General features: G+C 35.9%; 2 protein-coding genes across 2 annotated transcripts; one reads left to right on the top strand and one right to left on the bottom strand.

Moving 5' to 3' along the window:
- Positions 1-1446: 1446 nt before the first annotated feature.
- On the top strand, positions 1447-14527 carry LOC577166 (long-chain specific acyl-CoA dehydrogenase, mitochondrial). Its single transcript, XM_777410.5, has 9 exons — positions 1447-1603; positions 3583-3732; positions 4092-4229; positions 4970-5134; positions 6770-6836; positions 8719-8883; positions 9301-9516; positions 10437-10564; positions 12008-14527. The coding sequence occupies exons 1-9, from the start codon at positions 1482-1484 to the stop codon at positions 12186-12188; spliced, it is 1332 nt and encodes a 443-aa protein (XP_782503.3). The 5' UTR covers positions 1447-1481; the 3' UTR covers positions 12189-14527.
- A 461-nt stretch (positions 14528-14988) lies between these two features.
- Positions 14989-18758, bottom strand: LOC752118 (meiosis expressed gene 1 protein homolog). Its single transcript, XM_031000494.1, is given in 3 exon segments — positions 14989-16279; positions 17128-17300; positions 18646-18758. Coding segments are annotated over 2 exon segments (270 nt in total). The 5' UTR covers positions 17269-17300; positions 18646-18758; the 3' UTR covers positions 14989-16150.
- Between the last annotated feature and the right edge of the window lie 1340 nt (positions 18759-20098).

Here is a 20098-nt window from a genome sequence, read left to right as displayed (position 1 = left end):
ATGTGGATCCCTAAGACAATGTTTACCTGTGTGACAAACAACCTACATGCTTTACTGCAGCATTTTAGAGATTACAGATTTAACAGAGGGATATGAATAACAATGAGTTATAAAGTGTTCTGCCCATATTTGTGTGTCTGCCAGTGAGGGGGTTTATCAATTTTTGAAAGGATGAAGGAAGAAAAGGGAAATTGGAAAGGGAAAAAGAAATGATTGAACAAATGTGTTAAAGGGCACAGAGCTTGCAACAGATCAAGAAACATTTTACAATTTATGATAACTACTATACCTAAAAATTAACATTGTATGATGGACAAAAGAATTAAACGGGTTAACAGGAAAACTTTGGCTAAATTGCACAATGAGGGTCTAAAGTGAAATATCCAAACATTTCATACATATAGGCCCGAATTCACAAAGCAAGGTCTGAGCTCAAACCTTGCTGTGTGAATTCGGGCCAACGTGATCAAACTCTGGAAAGCTCTGATTAAAAGAACTCTTGTAAAAAAATAAAAACATAAACAAAAGCAGTAAAATGTTATATGAGAGATTGGCTATGACTAGTATGAGGAAATATCACTTTACCAATTTTATATCTATCACGAAAGAGAGAGAATTAGGAGATATGGAGAAGGGAGGATGGGGGGGGGGGGGGGTGGCTGAATCGAGAGGAGAATAAAAGAAAGGTATGGTATACCATACCTTTCTTTACGTAGGCAATTGAAATGACAAGGTGAGAAATATAATTATGCAGAGAACCTGACATTTTCTTTGGCAGATCAAGGGACCACTCCCCCCCCCCCCCCCCTCCCCCATTACAGATTCATGCTTTTATTCTTGTTTTTCTACTTTCCTTCTTTTTCATCGCTTGTCATGTATATACATATTGTGCTCGTAGGCGCGTACGAAAGATTTTTTTTGAAGGGGGGGGGGGGTTTAAAATTTGAAAATCTCGTCGAAAATTATGCAACGACTCAGCCAACCGCTGCATGGGGGGGGGGGGGGGGGGGGGGGTAAGAGCACTTTTTTGTATCCAGGATTTTAAGAAAAATTTCGCAACGTCTCAGCCAGCCGCTGAATAAACAGGGGGGGGGGGGGGGGTTGTAAGAGCACTTTTTTTTCTTTTGGCCGATCAATATCTCGTTCCGTTGGGGGGGGGGGGGTATACGGTCACCATTTTTGGGTCACCCATTAACACAATTTATTTTTTTATTTTTTGTCAAACAAAATTGAGGGGGGTTCCTCCATAACACACCAAAAAAAAAAAGCCAAACTGAATTCGAAACTTGTGGTGATCATCGAAGAGATCGGAAGATCGATTAGATTGCGTTACATAACTTCGTAAGGTTTCATGTCGTAAGCAGGTAAGCGCAGTCTAGTCGTCTAGTCTAGTCTGACTTATATGACTTATGACATGCAAATGCGCATTCCGAAATTGCATTGTGACGTGACCCCACAAACTTATACCAGCCAAGACAACCATGGCAATGTTGCGATCTTTGAGTAATTTGGCAAAATTTACAGCCAGAAATGGAGTCTTTAAACCAACCTGCTTCCAAGGGTCAAGATTATGTTCCGCAGCTGCTGCAGAAGATGACACGGGGTAAGTATTTTACGGCACAGCCAGGCCAAGGGGGGCTCGACTCCGGCGTTAAATTGCTGGCTTAGTCCCACATGTTATTTTTCATGTAGGGTCTAGTAGTACTGCCTACAGTACTGGTGTGGATTTGCATGACACTCACACTGCACTCGAGCTCGACTCTTGTCTCTTGAAGTACCTATACATAAGGCCTAAAAAAGAAAGATGTTGTATTGCCCTTTGCGACCGACCAAAAAATATTGAAATCTACGGATGGCTTTTAGATTTTTAGTACCGTTTTTCAGAGAAAGAAAATATTTAAGCATTCAAAACTGAGAAATATCAGCCCAAAGACTAAGAGGGAGAAAAAAAAAAAAGGTCTTCCAACTGACAGACCCATGTTTTGGCACCTAAAATGCAATTTTACAGCGTTTTTTTTTTTTTTTTTAGTCCTAATTGTGATTTGATTCAGGGGGAAGGGGCGTGGCAGACATGCTTATCCTTCAATTCTGTAATTTCTAAATGTCATAAAAAAACTCATATGAACTGATGTTTCTTAGATAAATCGGGAATAAAAAACTCTTTCCTCAAATTATCAACAGTGCGGAATTATCAATTGTGTTAATGTTATCTTCTTTTTCTCTACATCTTTTTACCAAGAAGTTGGCGCTAGTTCAGAATCATATCCAGACTTTTACCTGTTACTCCGGCGTGGAGATACGTTACCCTTCTAAAATATACAAAAAAATCAAGTAAATCTTTATCAATTGTTCAAATAATGGTCATGATTTGTGTCAATTTTCTTATCTCTTTTGGAGTATTTTCCCTAAAGACAAAGACATTATAGAGTAAAGGAGCCGGTAATCGGCCAGCTCTCGTTTTCGGCCGATTGCTTGGATGCAAGGTAAAATCACTCTAAAATACATCGCATAATAGCATAACACATATCCCACACATACCATACCATGTCAGTGTCACTGAAGAACCACATTTGCAATGGAAAATATATCCTAAAATATCACATTTTAGCGATGTAATCGCCGGTCCCGCTACCCAAATCTGAAAAATCGAGTTTCTTACGTGTGTATGTAAGAAATATGGGTACCATAAAATCAGCTTTATTTCAAGTATTTTTCAGATTAAGAGCCCGATTTTGTGTTAGTCGCAAGCTCAAAAGTATCTCATCGCATGTATTAAATCAATGCAGCCGGACCCTGCCACGCACACACGATATGTCTGTCTAATTCAGATTCCAACTTCCGATCACCGCTGTGCCTGTCTTCGGCCAGGCGAGCACCAGGGAGCTCCGGCGTGGGATACCTGCTCCGCCCGCTTGTGCTGTACATCAGCGCGGAAACGCACGGCGCGCGCGAGCGCTTCCAATTGACTTTGTACATGCGGCCGTAAACTGAAACGCTCGGCCGATAACTGGCTCCAAAACAGTGAAAATTGAAATGAATATTGTCATGGCAATTCGTGATTTTTTTCTGGGATTCTTTTTTTGTTTAAATAATAATAATATTTGCTTCTTGATTTGAACAAGAAATGATAATAAATAGGAAATAAAGAGTCCTAAAAATAGGATTTTGTCTTAAGTGGCCGAAAACGGGCTCCTTTACTCTAATAGACTATACACTTTCTCACAGGTTTCACGGCAAACCGCTGCACAATACAATTACATGCCTTAACGAAGATGGGTTGCGGGCGCGTTTGTGAAATTAGCAACCGTAATGATGGTTATCATTGTCGTAACTGTAATGTGAATTACTTACATGAATTTAATGAGGATCTGAGATTACAGTTGCTAACTTATGCACACTTGCGCGCCCTCACCCCACCGTCGATGATGGAGTTGGATTGGGCTGTCACAGTGACTTTGTCACTTTTCCTATTCCTATTTAGATCTAGATCTACTTCATGCTTCAGAAGTATTATATTTTAGATAGTTTCTTTTATAAATGGCAATAAATTGCAAAAATATTTGAATTGATTGTTTTTCTCAGTACCACATTCAACAGCGACAGGCCTCTGATTGGTCAGGCTGAGACCATGATGGACATTGGGACCAGGCCTATCTTCAGTGAGGAACATGACATGTTCAGGACCAGTGTCAGGAGATTCTTTCAAGAGGAAGTAGCCCCAAACCAGGACAGGTAAAAATAGATCACCCTACCTCCCCATCATAAAATATAAATTATATAAATACAGTGGCTGGATTCTTAGTATTTTACAAGGATCAGAGGGCAAAAGACTTTCTACAATATGATTGAAAAAATATAGCAGGAACAATTTGTTCTGGATGTCATTACTTTAATTGCTAAAAGGAAACTTAGGAAAGCCAAAGTTAGGTCACAGGTTGAAGTATGTATTGCATTGACAATATTTTTACCCTTTTCATGGAGAATATGCCCTTTCTATGTATGTACTATGAAATCCCCCATGCTTGGTATTAGCGCTCGGGTGGTTATGTACTATGGCGAGAAATGATAATGTCAACGTTTTGAATCTGTAGGTATGAGAAACAGAGGATGGTTGATAAGGAGCTGTGGGAAGCTATGGGATCAGCTGGACTGCTTGGTGTAGATATCCCTGAGTCACAGGGAGGAATTGGAGGAGATCTGCTCATGACTTCTATTGTCTGGGAGGAACAGTAAGTTTAGCTTCTCATTGTATGTACTATAGATTCTTCTTCTTTTTCTCCCTTTCCTTTTTCTTCTTCTCCTTTTCCTTCCTTCTCCTTTTTTTGTACTACTTCTTCTTCTTCTTGTCCTTCTCCTTTTTCTCCTTCTCCTCCTCCTCTTTCTCCTTCTCCTCCTCCTCTTTCTCCTTCTCCTCTTTCTCCTTCTCCTTTCTCCTTGCCCTCCTTTTTCTTGTTTTCTTCTTCTTCTTCTTCATTTTCTTTGTTTTCTTCTTCCCCTTCTTTTGTTTTATTTTTTATTTTATTTACTTTTTCTTCTTCTTCTTCTTCTTCTTCTCTCTCCTCCTCCTTATTATTCGCTATCGAAAGATTGGTGAAGACAATTTTACCAGTTTGTTATTCCTTTGGAATTGTTCCTCTAGATATGATGATATACAAATAGATCTTTTTGTTTTCGAAAAACCAATATTGATTCTCCTGTACTAAATATAATCAATACAGTTAAATTTTTTGTTGTGTATTCCTTATACTTTTTAGAAAAGTTTAAAAAAAACTGAAATACTTTCATGAGCATTTCATTGTGTTAAACACTGCATTTAACCTTCACATTTAACCCTTTTTCCATTTTCTACATTTTGTTTTGTTTGGGGGGGGGGGGGGGGGAGTGCGAATCAACAGGAAATAATACAACCCCCTTTTTCCCTCTTTGGCCCTAGCGTCACTTAATAAACTGTTTTTTTTTGTTTTGACAGGGCCTATGTGAATTCAGCTGGGACAGCCTTTCCTATGCACAGTGACATTGTGATGCCCTACATCAGTCACTATGGTACCCCAGAACAGATTGAGAAGTTCATACCAGCCATGACAGCTGGAACCAAAGTGGGTGCCTTGGCAATGACAGAACCCGCAGCTGGAAGGTATGAATCATTCAGAGTTTTCAGACTCATTATTCGAGTATCAAGTATAAAACAATTGTAGTAGAAGTAGTTGTGGTAGCAGCAGCAGCAGCAGCAGATAATTATGCTGCAACAAATTGGCAATGCATAAATAAAATGTCTTCATTTTATGGATTAATCTGCAACAATTTTGATTTAAGGGAAATTACACACAAGAGAATGTGTTAATTTTAGAGAGCGTATGCTTCCACAACTCTACGCTTGCAGAATAAGGTCAATTGGGTCCATTTCGTGACTTCAATGTGCTGTTTCGTATTTACAAAATATTGCTTAGGAACAGTCACAGATTTCGAACGACGGCAAAACAAGGGTGAACACGTTCGAGAATTCTGCTACCAATGATGAGCTCCTCGATGCGTATGCGCACTGCTTAAAAAATGACTGCATACGTCTCAGTCCACTAGTTAACGTGCAAATCGAAAAGTCCCTATTGTCCGTGGGAGACACAAAAAGCAGTCTTCATAGGCAGGTGGTCTTAATAGACAGGTCACATGTTTCAGTGATGAACATCATTTCAAAGGGGGGGGGGGATAATGTGGTCTTCATAGACGGGTGTTCTTTCTATTCAGATGATCACTAAATCAGGTTTGTTTGCAGTAAATGTGAGGTGAGGTATTTGTAACTATGAAGTGAAATAAGGATGGCTCAGTTGGGTTACAGAGCTTATTAAATAGCTTGAGCGTATATAACAAGTTTTAAAACTGAAAAATATCAGATCAACATTAAGAGAGCACTCATGTGTTTACTATCTAGGGATGACAATCATTGGTCACAAGGTCACAAGACTATATAATGGACTCAACACTTATGTAAATAACAAGATTGCGGAGATAAACAGTACATGTTCATGACAAAGAAAGAAACCACTGTACATGGATCTTACCTGAATAAGAAATGTCCACAAAAAAAGGAGTATTTGGTTTTCTATGCTATCTGTGTTATCACTGTATTAGTAAATTTGGCCTTTCACCGATATATGTACATCACAGGTAACATTTTGTTAAAAAAACATTTGTTCTCCTAAATCATTTGATTTCAATTATATATGAAATGTAGCAATGAAACTTAAACATTCTGATAGTCACCACACAATACTTTGTACACATTAGCATTTCTATGATCCACCATTGCTAAGCTTTACAGTTAAACTAATGTAATGTGCATTTGTTAAGGCTACATATCTTCCTTTGAACCAGACATAAAGGTATGGTGGTGAAAAAAAACTTTTAAGAACAGTGAAGTGCTTAATGTGTCAAAGTATACATTGCATGACGTCTAAATCGCAGAGCCAGAAGCAAGGTACATATTCAATCTAGTGTGGGAAAAAAATGCTTTAGGTACTTGATGATTTCAGGTTGTTTTTAATATGACAATCAGTCAAAGAAGTTGCGAGGAAGAGACCAAATCCATTACATTCTTATATTTATCAACTTTATTTTTTACTTACCGGTAGTCTGCAAAGCTTTTGGTGGTGACTAGTGATACATCTGATATGCGTGAATTTCATTTTTTGCATGTAAAATCTTATTCTATCATGTGAAAGTTTAAATTTAGAGAACAAAATAAACAAGTTCTAATTATCTGTTAAATTTACAGTGATCTACAGGGCATCAAGACCTCAGCCAAGAAAGATGGGGATGACTACATCCTTAATGGAAGCAAGGTGAGAAAATATATTTTGAGAGCCAGAGGGATGTTGACTATAAGTATGCCCTTCCGGCTCTCAAGAGACAAAATAATATTTTCAGACCATAAATTTAATTTTAGAGCCGGTGTAAGTATAAGCTAGGATGATGTTTAGGGCATTGTTTGGTGTAGTTCTTGGTATAGGGTTGAAGTTGGGATTTGGTTGGTATAGGATATTGACCACAGAGCAATTGTCATTTGAGCGTGTGTTGTATGACTTTGATAAATAAAGTGTACTTTACCATGCATTCTGTGGGTTAATGGTTAAGGGTGTAATACTGGTAAAACAAAAAATAACAATTTTTTTTTCCTTTTTTCCCCTAAAACTATTTTGTGTAGCCTTGTTGACAAGAACCAGGGCACTGGAAGCCTTGGAAATACCCATATTTGTATTAAAAAAAAAAAAAAGGAATATTTATAACCGGAAGTAGAATTATTGCAAACGGGAAGTCGAAAATTTGGAACAAAAACTTTTATTTTAGCCCCCAAAACTCAGGAAAATAGCTAAAAGTCTTTGAGAAAACTAAGGAATTGTTAGCGCCATCTGTTGGTAGGGTACATATAGGCATATTTCTCACACAGGCCCTATATGTGGATCTACTTTGTGCACATAGTGAATGTAGATATCCGCGACTCTTTTTATCGTCAAAATCTGTATAGGAGCCTACTTGTTCTACTATGTTATCTTTACACGCAAATTACAGAAAAACTCATTTTTGGCATATAATTTGTAATAAATTTTGATTGAATCATTCAATTTGGCTGAAATTTTGACAGTGTGTGCTGAATGTCATTTCCTTAAAAATAATGATGGCCTTTAGTGATAGGTAGCCATACTTCCGTTATTGAAAAAAAATGAAGTGAATTTTGCTAATTAGCATAATTAACTAATTAATGAACCTGAGACATAATATCACAAAATTCTCTCATTACATTATAGAGAAACCCTTTTTAGATATATTTGAAATTTGAAATTTATTTGATCTCCAGGTACATGTATAAACAAAATAGAAATGACAACACAGAGCATATAACATTAAGAGTTACAAGACAGCCAAAAAGCCACCAGCGGACGCCTGAGGATTACCTAAAAGAATTTCCATTCTGTCATGAGGTTCTCCACATCCACTGGTGTTACATATAAATAGATTTAAGAAGTAACGGTAAAATAACATAACATAATTCAAGTTCATCCATCAAGCATAATAACTAATAGAATGATTGCATGTATGTTGAACTTTGTGGCATGAAGAAAATAACAATCATGTACGGCATGTAACAGTAAAATAAAATAACATAATTCAAGTTCATTCATCATTTTTTTTTCACCCACATATGTGCCATATTTTATATAAAAAGAATGATAGATGGCAGAGTAGATAGAATTATGAATTTTACTCTTTGTTTTTCTTTATTTTTTTTTATTTCTGTCTAATTATGCAAATTATATGCATGTAAACACATGCAAAACTGCCCAAACTGATGTAAATCAAAGTTTACAATATATCTTTCAATAAAAAAATGATAGTTAGTTTGAACTTGATTAGATTCATGTGTAAATTGCCTCTTAAATGCAACTATGTAGTTTTCACTCTGTTTTACCAGTACTACACCCTTAAGGAGACTGAAGCAAATAAAACATTACATAAAACATCATGCACGGAACTCTAGTGTACTCACAATTCCCTTTTTATTGGGAGTGTACTTAAACTTGCCATATTTTTTCAGAGAATTAATGTTAGGAGCTCATGTTTTAAAGATAGTATAATCATGTGGAACCCCTAATATATAGAGGGTAAAAAATTGTGATTGGTACACTTAAAGACTTTCTCATCTTATGTTTCTATTTAATACCCAAGGTATTCATCACCAATGGTTGCCTGTCTGATGTGGTGGTGGTTGTAGCCATCACAGATCTGAACGCGAAGAAGAAAGCTCATGGCATCAGTCTTTTCTTGGTAGAAGCCGGTATGCCAGGGTTTACCAAGGGGAAGCCACTGGAGAAGGTCGGACAGAAGTCTGTGGTAAGTCAGAATCTATTTGACTCAAGTTCCTATTCACTTAAAAAAAAAAAAATTTAACCCACATCTTTTTGGTAAAGCAGGGCATTTCAATATCTATTTAAAAGAGCCAGGCAAAATCAGCTTGAGAATGAGGGTACTATTTGGTCAATGGTTTGGATTTCAAAGCTAGGAGCTAATGTGTTGAGAGTCAAGCCTTGCATCTTGGTATATTCATATACAGGAAACCACAGTTTGCTGGCTTTTGTTTGGTATTTCCTGATCTCATTCAAAATCAGAGATTTTTGTAAAAAGATAGCTTGTATTGAAGGAGAAATCCACCCTAAATATAGAAAATTTGTAGTAATAAATCAGTAACAATTTTGATTGAAAAGATGATTTCCATGTTATATCCATCATTGTTTCCCTACTCCCACAAAGGATACCTGTGAGCTGTTCTTTGAAGATGTACGCCTCCCAGCCAGTGCGTTGCTGGGTAAGGAGAACCAAGGCTTCTACATGTTGATGAACCAGCTTCCTAGAGAGAGGCTTATCATTGGAGTAGGATGCCAGGCCCATACTGAGTTCATGTTTGAAGAAACAAGGAACTATGTCAGGCAGCGTAAGGCATTTGGCAAGACTCTGGGAAACATCCAGGTATGTTCTCTCTTATATGTGACTTTCCATTTAGATTTATTGATTTCCAGGGCATAGGTATGATTCTTGCTGTTTTCCACTCCAATCCAGTCCACATGTTTTTGGAATAGCACTTTTTCCTTGCAGTTCAAACTACTTAAGTCTGCAAAGTAGTATAATTAAGGGCTGCTTAAAATGATAAACGGCTTCAAAGCGACCAGTTGAGCCAATAAAATATATAACAGTCCATGCTTTATAACAAGATGGGTGGCCCTACAAGAGTGAAAACACATTATGGATATCATTTTATACAGAAGGAATAACTGTCCTTTTTCAAAAAGCATTGAACAGAATTTATATGTTCTTTTAGCAAATGTAATATCGGTAGACAAACATATAAGCATGATCACTCTATACTCAAATGCTAAGATTGTGATGATACATTTCTTTGGAAAACTATTCAGACTTCTTGTTCACTTTTGGCAAGTTGATTTTAAAATTTGTTTGGAAATGCTTGCGCTGTTTCTATTTTGATTCCCCAAGAACATGACACTTGTTATTTCAAACTGCACATTCTTCATGGAAATAAAAAAGTGCAGCTTACTTATTCTAGGGTCATAGCAGTTAAGCTTATTTACAGCAGAGTTGTGAACAAGAGGTTAAAAATTATCTACATAATTGAAGAGTTTAATTCTAAAAGGAGCTAAATCCATTCGTGTAACTTAAGAGAAAAATTAATTGTTTACCAGATTTTGTACAGGCGTCCATGGAAAAGTGATATTAGAAGGTGCATTTTTCCATAATTGTTCCTAAAATTTAGGTAAATAATTTTTTTGAAAGACGGGTACTTAAGTACCTGTCAATAAATCAATTTTCATCAAAATTGGATTTAGCTCCTTTTGGAATTAAGCTCTTCTATATATTTGTGTTTGTTTCCAAAGACAATCCAACACAAGCTAGCCGAGCTGAAGACTTTGATCTGCATCGGAAGAAGCTTCCAGGATGACTGCCTTAGACTGGAATCGGAAGGCAAATTGGACACATACACTGCATCAATGTCAAAGTACTGGTAAGTCAGTCCCCAAAGATTGTTTGACATGTTCTTTCTTTCTTGATCTGATTTTGTTTGGCAATTAGTCACAGTTGACTATTTTTGCAACACTCTATTTTATGACTGTGCTCAGTTAGCAATTGCTCTGCTGTCACTGGTAGTTTGGTTTGTTTTTTACTTGACTGCTAAGAAAGCATGTGCATGCTTGTAAGTATTAAAACAACCAGGAGACCGATGGTCATAAGTTCTTTCTGAGGGACTTGGTAATGAGGATTAATGCCTTACCAAAAGGCGCTAGCACATTGACTTGGTTTTGAACCTGGGACCTCCCAGTTATGAGACCACTGCTCTACCACCCAGCCATCACGCCTCTACATTTCTACATTAATCAAATTCCTAATTCAATCCTGAACGTAACACCCAGCTCTAAGCCTAGCAATAAGTCCAATCACAACCCTATGTCTTTGACGAAATAAAGCCTCAATCAAATGTCATCAGAGAAATGTAGGTGGAGCATGTATCAGATTATCACATTCTCATTTGGAGATACCTAAAAGGGGTTACTAAAGCTACAATCAGTACCCTCTAAATGTGTGCCCTCTCTACTCTAAACTACTTCTAACTAAGAAAGTCATAAACCTTATAATGGAGAATCAAGAAAAAAAAGGTGTGTTATTTGTCAGAACAATTTATTTTTGATTTTATTGTGAAATGGTAAAATATATCATGCCCAAAGCTATAGCAATAAATGTACTACCCAGGACTGTTACAAAAAAAATCAAGTTTGACTAGGATGTGTGTTAGGCCTTTGGGTGTCGACTTCATTATTTCTATTGGGGTAATGATGTCCTGTTCTTTTAGTCTACAGTATCACATTGAATGATCCACTTCCAGGAACACAGGTTTTTAGTGGGATGAATGGAATTAAAGCAGGATGTAGGCTCCAATTAAGCCTAATCTCATTACCCCTTCATTTTGTTTTCAATGGTCATTTTACTTGCCCCTTTTCACTCACTAAAAAGACAATATTCAATGGCAAGGGCCAGTAGCAACATGTCTGGGCTTATATCTGATCGTTGTTCTGATTTGTTGACTTGTAAAAGTTACATTTAAACATGAAGAAAATAAAGAGGTTAGGGGGTCTTTTATTTGAGCTTCAAAGATCCTGTTCACTGAAAAGATGTTCTTCCTGCCTATAATTGATAACATGTAATGTTCAATTTAAATGGGAGTTGTTTGAGAAAAAAACTAGGAGAGTCATACACCATGCTCCACACACTATAGAATATTTAGATTTTTGAAGTGTTATAAACACAAAAATTTATTCTTGTGACAAGTAAACTATATTCATATCAAGTTCAAATGTTACTTCAGTGAGAAGAAATCAGGAATAAAAGGTAACAAAATTGCAAGGGAAACAAGTTGATGATCATTTTATCCCTTTACTTGTCTTGTTTCCAGGGGCTCTGATGTCATCAACAAGGTAGCAACGGAATGCCTTCAGCTCCACGGTGGATGGGGTTACATGTGGGAGTATCCCATCGCTAGGGCTTTCTGTGATGCTCGAGTGGGTGCCATCTATGGTGGTAGCAATGAGATCATGAAGGAACTTATCTACAGACCCATCGTAGCCTCTAACTAAAATGAGTGGCGTGCACCTTGCAAGATGTGCCCCATAGTCTTTCCTGTCTTAGGTTAATAATGTATAGGGAATCATTAACTGATATGCTACTTTTATGAAAGAAAATAATGAATTAAACAAATCTTCTAAATGTAAATTGGGTAACTAAAATCAGTTGTATCATTCAATGTGATAACATCTAAAAAAATATTGAATATTCAACTCTATCTAACAAACAATATATCTAGATGAAACAATATGTAAATAATATGTCCAAAACTTGCTTAAGGCATATTAGCCAAGTGATTTATTAATGTTGCTCAAATTATTCACGCTCTCCAAGTCTTGGACTTTTAGCTATATCAAGCCAGTATGTGAAATCTTAACAGGTTTGTAAGAAGTCATGTACATAGGTTTTCTATGATCTTAATTTGAATTTGAAAGTGAATTTGGTAGGCACCATATTTGGAATAAACAACAATGAGTGGTTTTGAGTATCAAAGGATAGTAGAAGCTTCTTTATTCATTTCTTCACAATGGGTTATAACATCTTGTATCAGGGTTTTTAGTGCAATGAGTGTTTCAACGTGACCAAAGATATAAATGACACTCATTTGATGTGACAGAATTGTTCTAGTTTGGTCTTTTTTCTCTCTTTTTTTTTTTTTTACGCTGGTGTTTTTTATGCTGTTAGTTTGTTTGTATCAGGGTTTCTTTCTTCTATTTTTGCAGCTTGTAGCTAGCCATCATATTGCTTTGTTACACAATGATTAATTATTAATACTAAAACTCTCAGTGCTTGCTCTATAAGGTAATTGTAGTATAAATTACATTGAACAAACATTATCTTGGGATTTACCTTAAAGTATGGTAACATAGCAACAGTCCTCTCTCCACCATGCGGGAGGGTTCTTGAGAGTATGTTTCAAGTGATTTACGTTCATATCATTTAGATTCTTCTTTTGTTTCCTTTTATTGTAACATGTCAGTTGTCGATGATGAATTGTATCACAATCCTGACATATTAACAAGACATTTAAACTTACGATTTGGACTATTGACACTCTTATTTAAGGTGCCATTCATCTTCAATTCTGTTGATTCTGTCGATGGGACTGAGAAAAACGTAATTAACCAAACGCTATTAAATCACATGTGGTAGAAATAATTGTTTTCTTCTAGTATTCTAACAATTCCTTATCCTGAAAATATATATATTTATGCTTCACTTTCTCTTCATTCTACATGCTTTTTAGTTGTTTTTGTTTTAAATTTGTAGGGCAGTGCTTGGTATTAGCATTGACTTGTTAACACTTCTTATGTTTTGTATTCATTTAAGTTAATGAATTTCTTTATCTGGGTGTCAATCTGGCCATTGACCATGCCTGTGTGTATTCAGCATCATCTTCCATGCATAAAGATAAAATCAAGTTCTTTTCATGCGATTGTATTTTGAAAGAAACTATGTGGAATCAATTGGAAAAGGTTGATCCTGTAGCATTCAAGTATTAGTGTATACTGTGAGGAATTGGGATCATCAAAATGATAAGAAACTGGCCAAGTCCACTTGCTCTGGACACAGAAATGTGCACATGGGACTACGCAAACATGTGGCATGAATATGAGGGCATGAATATGAGGGCACTTGAGGTGCATTCCTTTTCAGGGGGCAATTTGCCACGATATTCTTCCACAGTAACATAACAAGAACGAAACGAGCTACAAAATTATTGATTTTGAATGTGTAAAGAGATGTCAGTGCAGTCTGTATTACAGATGGATGGAAGTTCAACTTTCTCTCCAGTTTTCCATGTAAATCTTGAAGGGCAGTAGCTATACAATGTATATTATCCTTACCTCATATGGCCATTCTTGAACAGAGTTGTTTGAAAGACATGGTATATTAGAAGTTATTCTTGTAAAACAATATTTTGTGAAAATAATATATATTTGTTGATGACCTATACTTGCTGTGAGCTTATGGGGATATTTTTTTAGTGCCAGAATATAATTTCATGTTGAATATTAACAAATAATTTTTAATTTACTATTTAGGGCTTGTGATGTGCAAAGTAATACTTCAAGTACTTGGAATACTGCCTTGACCAGTGAACAAGTACCTGTATAGCACCTCACATCTAATGTTATTTATGCATTGTATCTGTTTTCATCTTGTAATGTTTCAATAGAATGCAATTGTCTAGCATAGAAATTAACCACCGATATACAAGTATACATGTAGTTTGTATATCACAGGGTATTTTGATTATTTTGTAAATGATTATATTTGATATGCTAATACAGGAAGGCATTATATGTACGATTTGATGTATGAATTCAATAAATACATGATGAATGTACTTCTGCATTTACGTTGTATGATTTATAGCTAAGCTGTAATACAGTAATGCAATTTAACTGCTTTGTAGCACTATTATGGCATCAAATCACATTTTTAAGTACATCAATGGTTCTTAACCCATAGGTCATGACTTTGTAGGGGGTCATTTCAGAATTTTCTGGGAGGTAATGAATAGACAATGAACAAACCCACGTTCAAATATATATATTGTGTTGTACTGTTGCATTAGGATAGAGGGGTATAAATGTACTGCCTACAAATTGCATGGTAGATTGGGAGGGGGGTCACTTTGTGGGACCTGAAATGTTAAGAATCATTGATGAAAAACACTCTTCAGAGAATGCAGCTCACTTCACTTTAACAAACTTACAAATATTAAACAGCTTCTCAGTTTTCAACTTGTGCTTTTATTTTTGATGTGGCCAGGAGCCTCATACATATTATAAACAAAATATTTTGGGATACATTAGTATGCTAATAATCCTGAAATGTAACCCTAGACTCCTAGAGGCAAATTTTACTTAACCCCAGTGCCCTAGTTACAACAGATTATTCAACATTTCTTATTCAGATAGAGGTAAGAAGCATGATATGATGGGTAACAATGCACAATTTATGCCAATCTATGTCAATTGTGTATATAGATAAAATGTCTCCATATCAAAACTCATGACATTAGAAATCAAACCTCTCTTCCAAAATACATTTTCAAAAATGTGCCAAATCCACTACACTTGGTAAATTGAAGACTCCAACAAGTTATTTAAAAAACCTACCAGATCCACTCTTTTCTTCTGGGGAAAAGGAGAATGACAAAGGCTTCTTGCACTAATAGTGTATACAAATTTCTCCAGGGCATTGGTTGACCTCTAGGTTCATACCAAATTACAATGACAATTTCTAGTACCAGCTAGATATCAAAACACTTTGGTATAAATAAATCAGAGTGAAGTAAATAACATGTACTTCCAACAATGACTTACAACAAACACTTCATCTACACATACAAATTTGTCCTAATTGAACACGGTATTTTCATACTTCCATACGACTCCCTTCATTATCTATTTATAACAATTCTATTATTTACAACATTTAAGGGATGGGAGTAATTTTCTATTTACAAAGGCCATGTTTTTCATTGGTATTGAAAACATATCTCATATATCACTAATCATATTTCAGTGGCTAGATCAATAGAGATGATGCAAACCTATGTGTGACTTGTGATCTGATGAACAGCAGTCAATAGAAAAACATACATGTGTTGACACTCAACAACAACAAAAAACATGAACTTTAAGGGGGGAAAAAACACAGGAAATTATTCATTTAAATGGAATGAACAAATTTTTTACAAGAAAAGAAAAATGTAAAACTATAAGAAATACAGTACATAATACAAGCAGAAACAGACTTTAAAAGGACCATAACAATAAATACAATTAACTGATCCTAAAGTTTAGTAGTTACTTTAACATGAAACACAAATTAGGAGTATCGTAAAGGAAAAAAAAGTTTGTAACAAGTAATATATTCTCTTCTCGTCATTCTCCCAATAAAAAATGCATTAAATCAGAAAATGAACTAAATGGAAATCTATACAAGCTTAAATAAATATCTAATATGTGTACATCTTGGTCCTGTGTACGTCTTTATCTTCACATTCCCTGCTCCTATTGTAGTAGTAGTAGAGACCATCTTTCCTCTGCAGCTTCTTCACATAACCTGTCTCGGGCCATCGGTTGGGCTGTAATAGATGAAAAAATGTAACAATTGATGCTACAATTATTCTTTGATTAAATTATTCCAACACTCCCACAACTTAAATATCGAGAAAAGTATTCTCAATTCTCAATACTCCAAAAGTTTTTGAAAAAAAACACACAACAGTGGACAGCCTCATGAATAAAATTTATCATACCAGTAATTGTGCTGTGTTACCTAAAGAAATGTACTTTTTATTCATGTATTTTTTAACCACATGTACAGTACATAAAAACTGCAGTACAGTTTTAGAGTGTTAACAGTAAATCACTTGACTAAAATTATGTACTTCCTGAATTCAGTCCACTTTAATTTTGTACTCACTGTCTTTGAGATCCATTTAAGTTAGACATGGTTGAATTTGCTTGAGTACAGATTCTTTTCAAAATGAAAGAGATTTTAAGATTTCATGGCTTTCCTTCTCTTGGCCTATTCACCAACCTGCAAACAGCAGTTTTTATGATTAATGAATTCAAGCTTATTTAGATTCAAGTCAAATATACTCAAAAGTATGTTGTAAGATGCAGGATCAGAGACGAGTGTCTTTTTCTTCCCTTTTCATCATCTTTTTTTCTCTCAGGCCCTTCTTCTTTCTTAGCTATTCATATCTTTTCTTGAATTCTTTTTCATTGTCTTTCTTATTTATTCAAGCTTTTTTAAATTAAGTAATGCATTATTTTTAACTTATATGTTCACTCAGTTTTTATGTGAACTGATTTGTAATTCAGCATCTGGCTGTATAATTTATTATTAAATAAACCATTTTGAATTGAATACAGGAAGAAAAAAAAAGAATATCAAGATTATATTTGGTAGATCCTTGGCTTCAACTCACCTCATCTTTTTAATAGAAGTATATTCAACAGCATCTCTGTATCCAGCCAGCTGAAATCTGTAGTTCTCTTCTACTTCCTCTGACCAGCGTTTAGGCCTGGTCATTCCCTTGGGTTCTTGTGCTACGGCAACAGCCATGTTTAGATGGTTCTTAGGCAAGGGGCAGTAATCTGTGAGATGAAGGGCATGAGAGAGAGAGAGAGAGAGAGAGAGAGAGAGATATATTATTATTATTTAAGTACAAGGCAAGACAAGGTTTACTGAATGGTATGATTTGGAGGCCTAAAATCTATATTTTTAAACCTAAATTAAGGCTAATATTTGACTTATTTATTTTGTGGGCCATGTATTTTCGTCTTGAGTCTGGTCTTGTGCTTCAATTTTTCCTGTGCCTATTCTATTAAGTCAAGAGTTATTCTGCCAAAATTCTTGTCAGATTCAAGCAAGAACAATGTCATTTTCACAAGAAAAGGCAGCAGTGTTATTTTGACATTGCAAAATCAAAGGCTCCAAGGCCCATGTCTGCACCTTCATATTCTATGCACATCTATGGATCCTGCTGAGTATCGTCGTAGAAGTAGAAGTATCTAGACTAGACAGTTCAGGATTTTTGACGTGAAAGATAAAGAGTACGGTCACTATAATACTAGGGGCATATGTTTAGGCTAGCATTTCTTAGCACGTCTTAGTCTCACTCTCGCTCAACCATGGCATGACCATGTCAGCAAGGTCTCTGCTCAGCTCTTCAATTCTGAAAATTAAGCCGTTTTGTTTAATCTGCAAAAAGTCATCTAGACTAGAGATCTATCATCTAGGTCTAGATCTAGTCTATCTAGATGTGGGGCATGCTATTCCCAACCTAAAACGACCAGAGATAGAAGAGGGCATATAAATTAACACCAACACTAAAGACTAAGTAACACCAACAGTAACGCTACAGGCAATTCCAACAGACCCACTCAAGAACGGACACATTCGTGAACTCCTTCTTCATGAGAACAGTGCGTGATTGGAACCAGCTTAAACCGGAGACTATCGTCCACACTGACCCTGTCAAATTCAAAATTCCCCTGACGCCCCCCCCCCCCCATCTACAAATTATAAATAGGTCTAGACTAGACTAGACTTCTAGGTCTAACAAAGTTACACCCTATCCCGCCATAGTATCCGCACCTCCAGTTAAAACTCAGAGTCAGACAAGTAATTTGGAGGACCAATTAACCAACCAAGAAGAAGAAGTCTACTTTTTTTTATATCAATGCTTAGTCTAGTCAAAAAATGTCTTGTGAGCTCCGTCCAGCTGCACACTTTCTCACTCACTCACATGCATGGCCATCATGGGGCATGCTATTCCCAATCCCATGCATACGGTATTGCATGGCTGCAAAAAAGCATGATCATTGAATTGAATGCATGCAGTCAAAACAGCAACAAAAAGCTCGATCTCGCTTTTCAACACACATTTAGGTCTAATACATAAGGTAGACAACGCAGAAAGCAGTGCAAATAACTTACATTTTGAAGAAAGAAAAACACAAGACTCTCGACCCGGTATTACAACTTGATTTAGACGAGTTTACAAAGAGAATGTCCAGTGCAGTGTGAAATCAGATGTGCATGAATGAATGAATTGTTGTTGTGTGTTGCTTAGCAGTGTGACGTGTTTACATGGCCTTTCTCGATCCCTGGGTATAGTCTCGCATCTGAAATCTCGATATTTACGAGACAATGTGATGAAGATAGGCTTTATGCCAGAGGTTTTTATAATTCATGATTCACGATACGTAGAATGATTGGATAAAACGTACGTGAGTGAGTCTAGTCAGAAAGACCTATGACAACACAATATTATTATTATGATTTCTTTTCAAATCAAAAGTCTAGACAGACGCTTCTTCTTCTTCTGACTAAGTCTGCCTCCTTCAATTGACTGAAGATTCTTGCAAACTCTCAAGAAAAGATATGAGCGTTGAGCTAATTTCTTTTAAATGAATTGTGAATAATAACTATGTTGGATTAGAATGTCCATCCCTACTCCCTGCTTGCATCATGAATCGACTAGACAAGCATCTACATTAAATCATATACCTATAATGTAATTAGCCTAGATAATTTAAATGTATAGACATGCCGAATGAGAAAAAAATTCTTCTGTTTTCTAATATATTAGTTATCATCATCATCAGCATCGTACGGAGCCCCGGAAGTGACATGGAGAAAAAAAAATTTTCTCGTTTTCCTGAGATAAATTCTCGTTTTCCTGAGATAATTTTTCGTTTTCCTGAGATAAATTCTCGTTTTCCTGAGATAATTTTCGTTTTCCTGAGATAATTCCCGTTTTCCTGAGATAAATTCTCGTTTTCCTGAGATAAATTCTCGTTTTCCTGAGATAATTTTTCGTTTTCCTGAGATAATTCCCGTTTTCCTGAGATAAATTCTCGTTTTCCTGAGATAAATTCTCGTTTTCCTGAGATAATTTTTCGTTTTCCTGAGATAAATTCTCGTTTTCCTGAGATAATATTTCGTTTTCCTGAGATAATTCCCGTTTTCCTGAGATAAATTCTCGTTTTCCTGAGATAATTTTTCGTTTTCCTGAGATAAATTCTCGTTTTCCTGAGATAATATTTCGTTTTCCTGAGATAATTCCCGTTTTCCTGAGATAAATTCTCGTTTTCCTGAGATAATATTTCGTTTTCCTGAGATAAATTCTCGTTTTCCTGAGATAAATTCTCGTTTTCCTGAGATAATTTTTCGTTTTCCTGAGATAATTCCCGTTTTCCTGAGATAAATTCTCGTTTTCCTGAGATAAATTCTCGTTTTCCTGAGATAATATTTCGTTTTCCTGAGATAATTCCCGTTTTCCTGAGATAAATTCTCGTTTTCCTGAGATAATTTTTCGTTTTCCTGAGATAAATTCTCGTTTTCCTGAGATAATATTTCGTTTTCCTGAGATAATTCCCGTTTTCCT

This window comes from Strongylocentrotus purpuratus, unplaced genomic scaffold (genome assembly GCF_000002235.5).
Source record: "Strongylocentrotus purpuratus isolate Spur 01 unplaced genomic scaffold, Spur_5.0 spur5_scaffold_6, whole genome shotgun sequence".
Classification (NCBI taxonomy): domain Eukaryota; kingdom Metazoa; phylum Echinodermata; class Echinoidea; order Camarodonta; family Strongylocentrotidae; genus Strongylocentrotus; species Strongylocentrotus purpuratus.
This window is presented reverse-complemented; position numbering and strand designations above follow the sequence as displayed.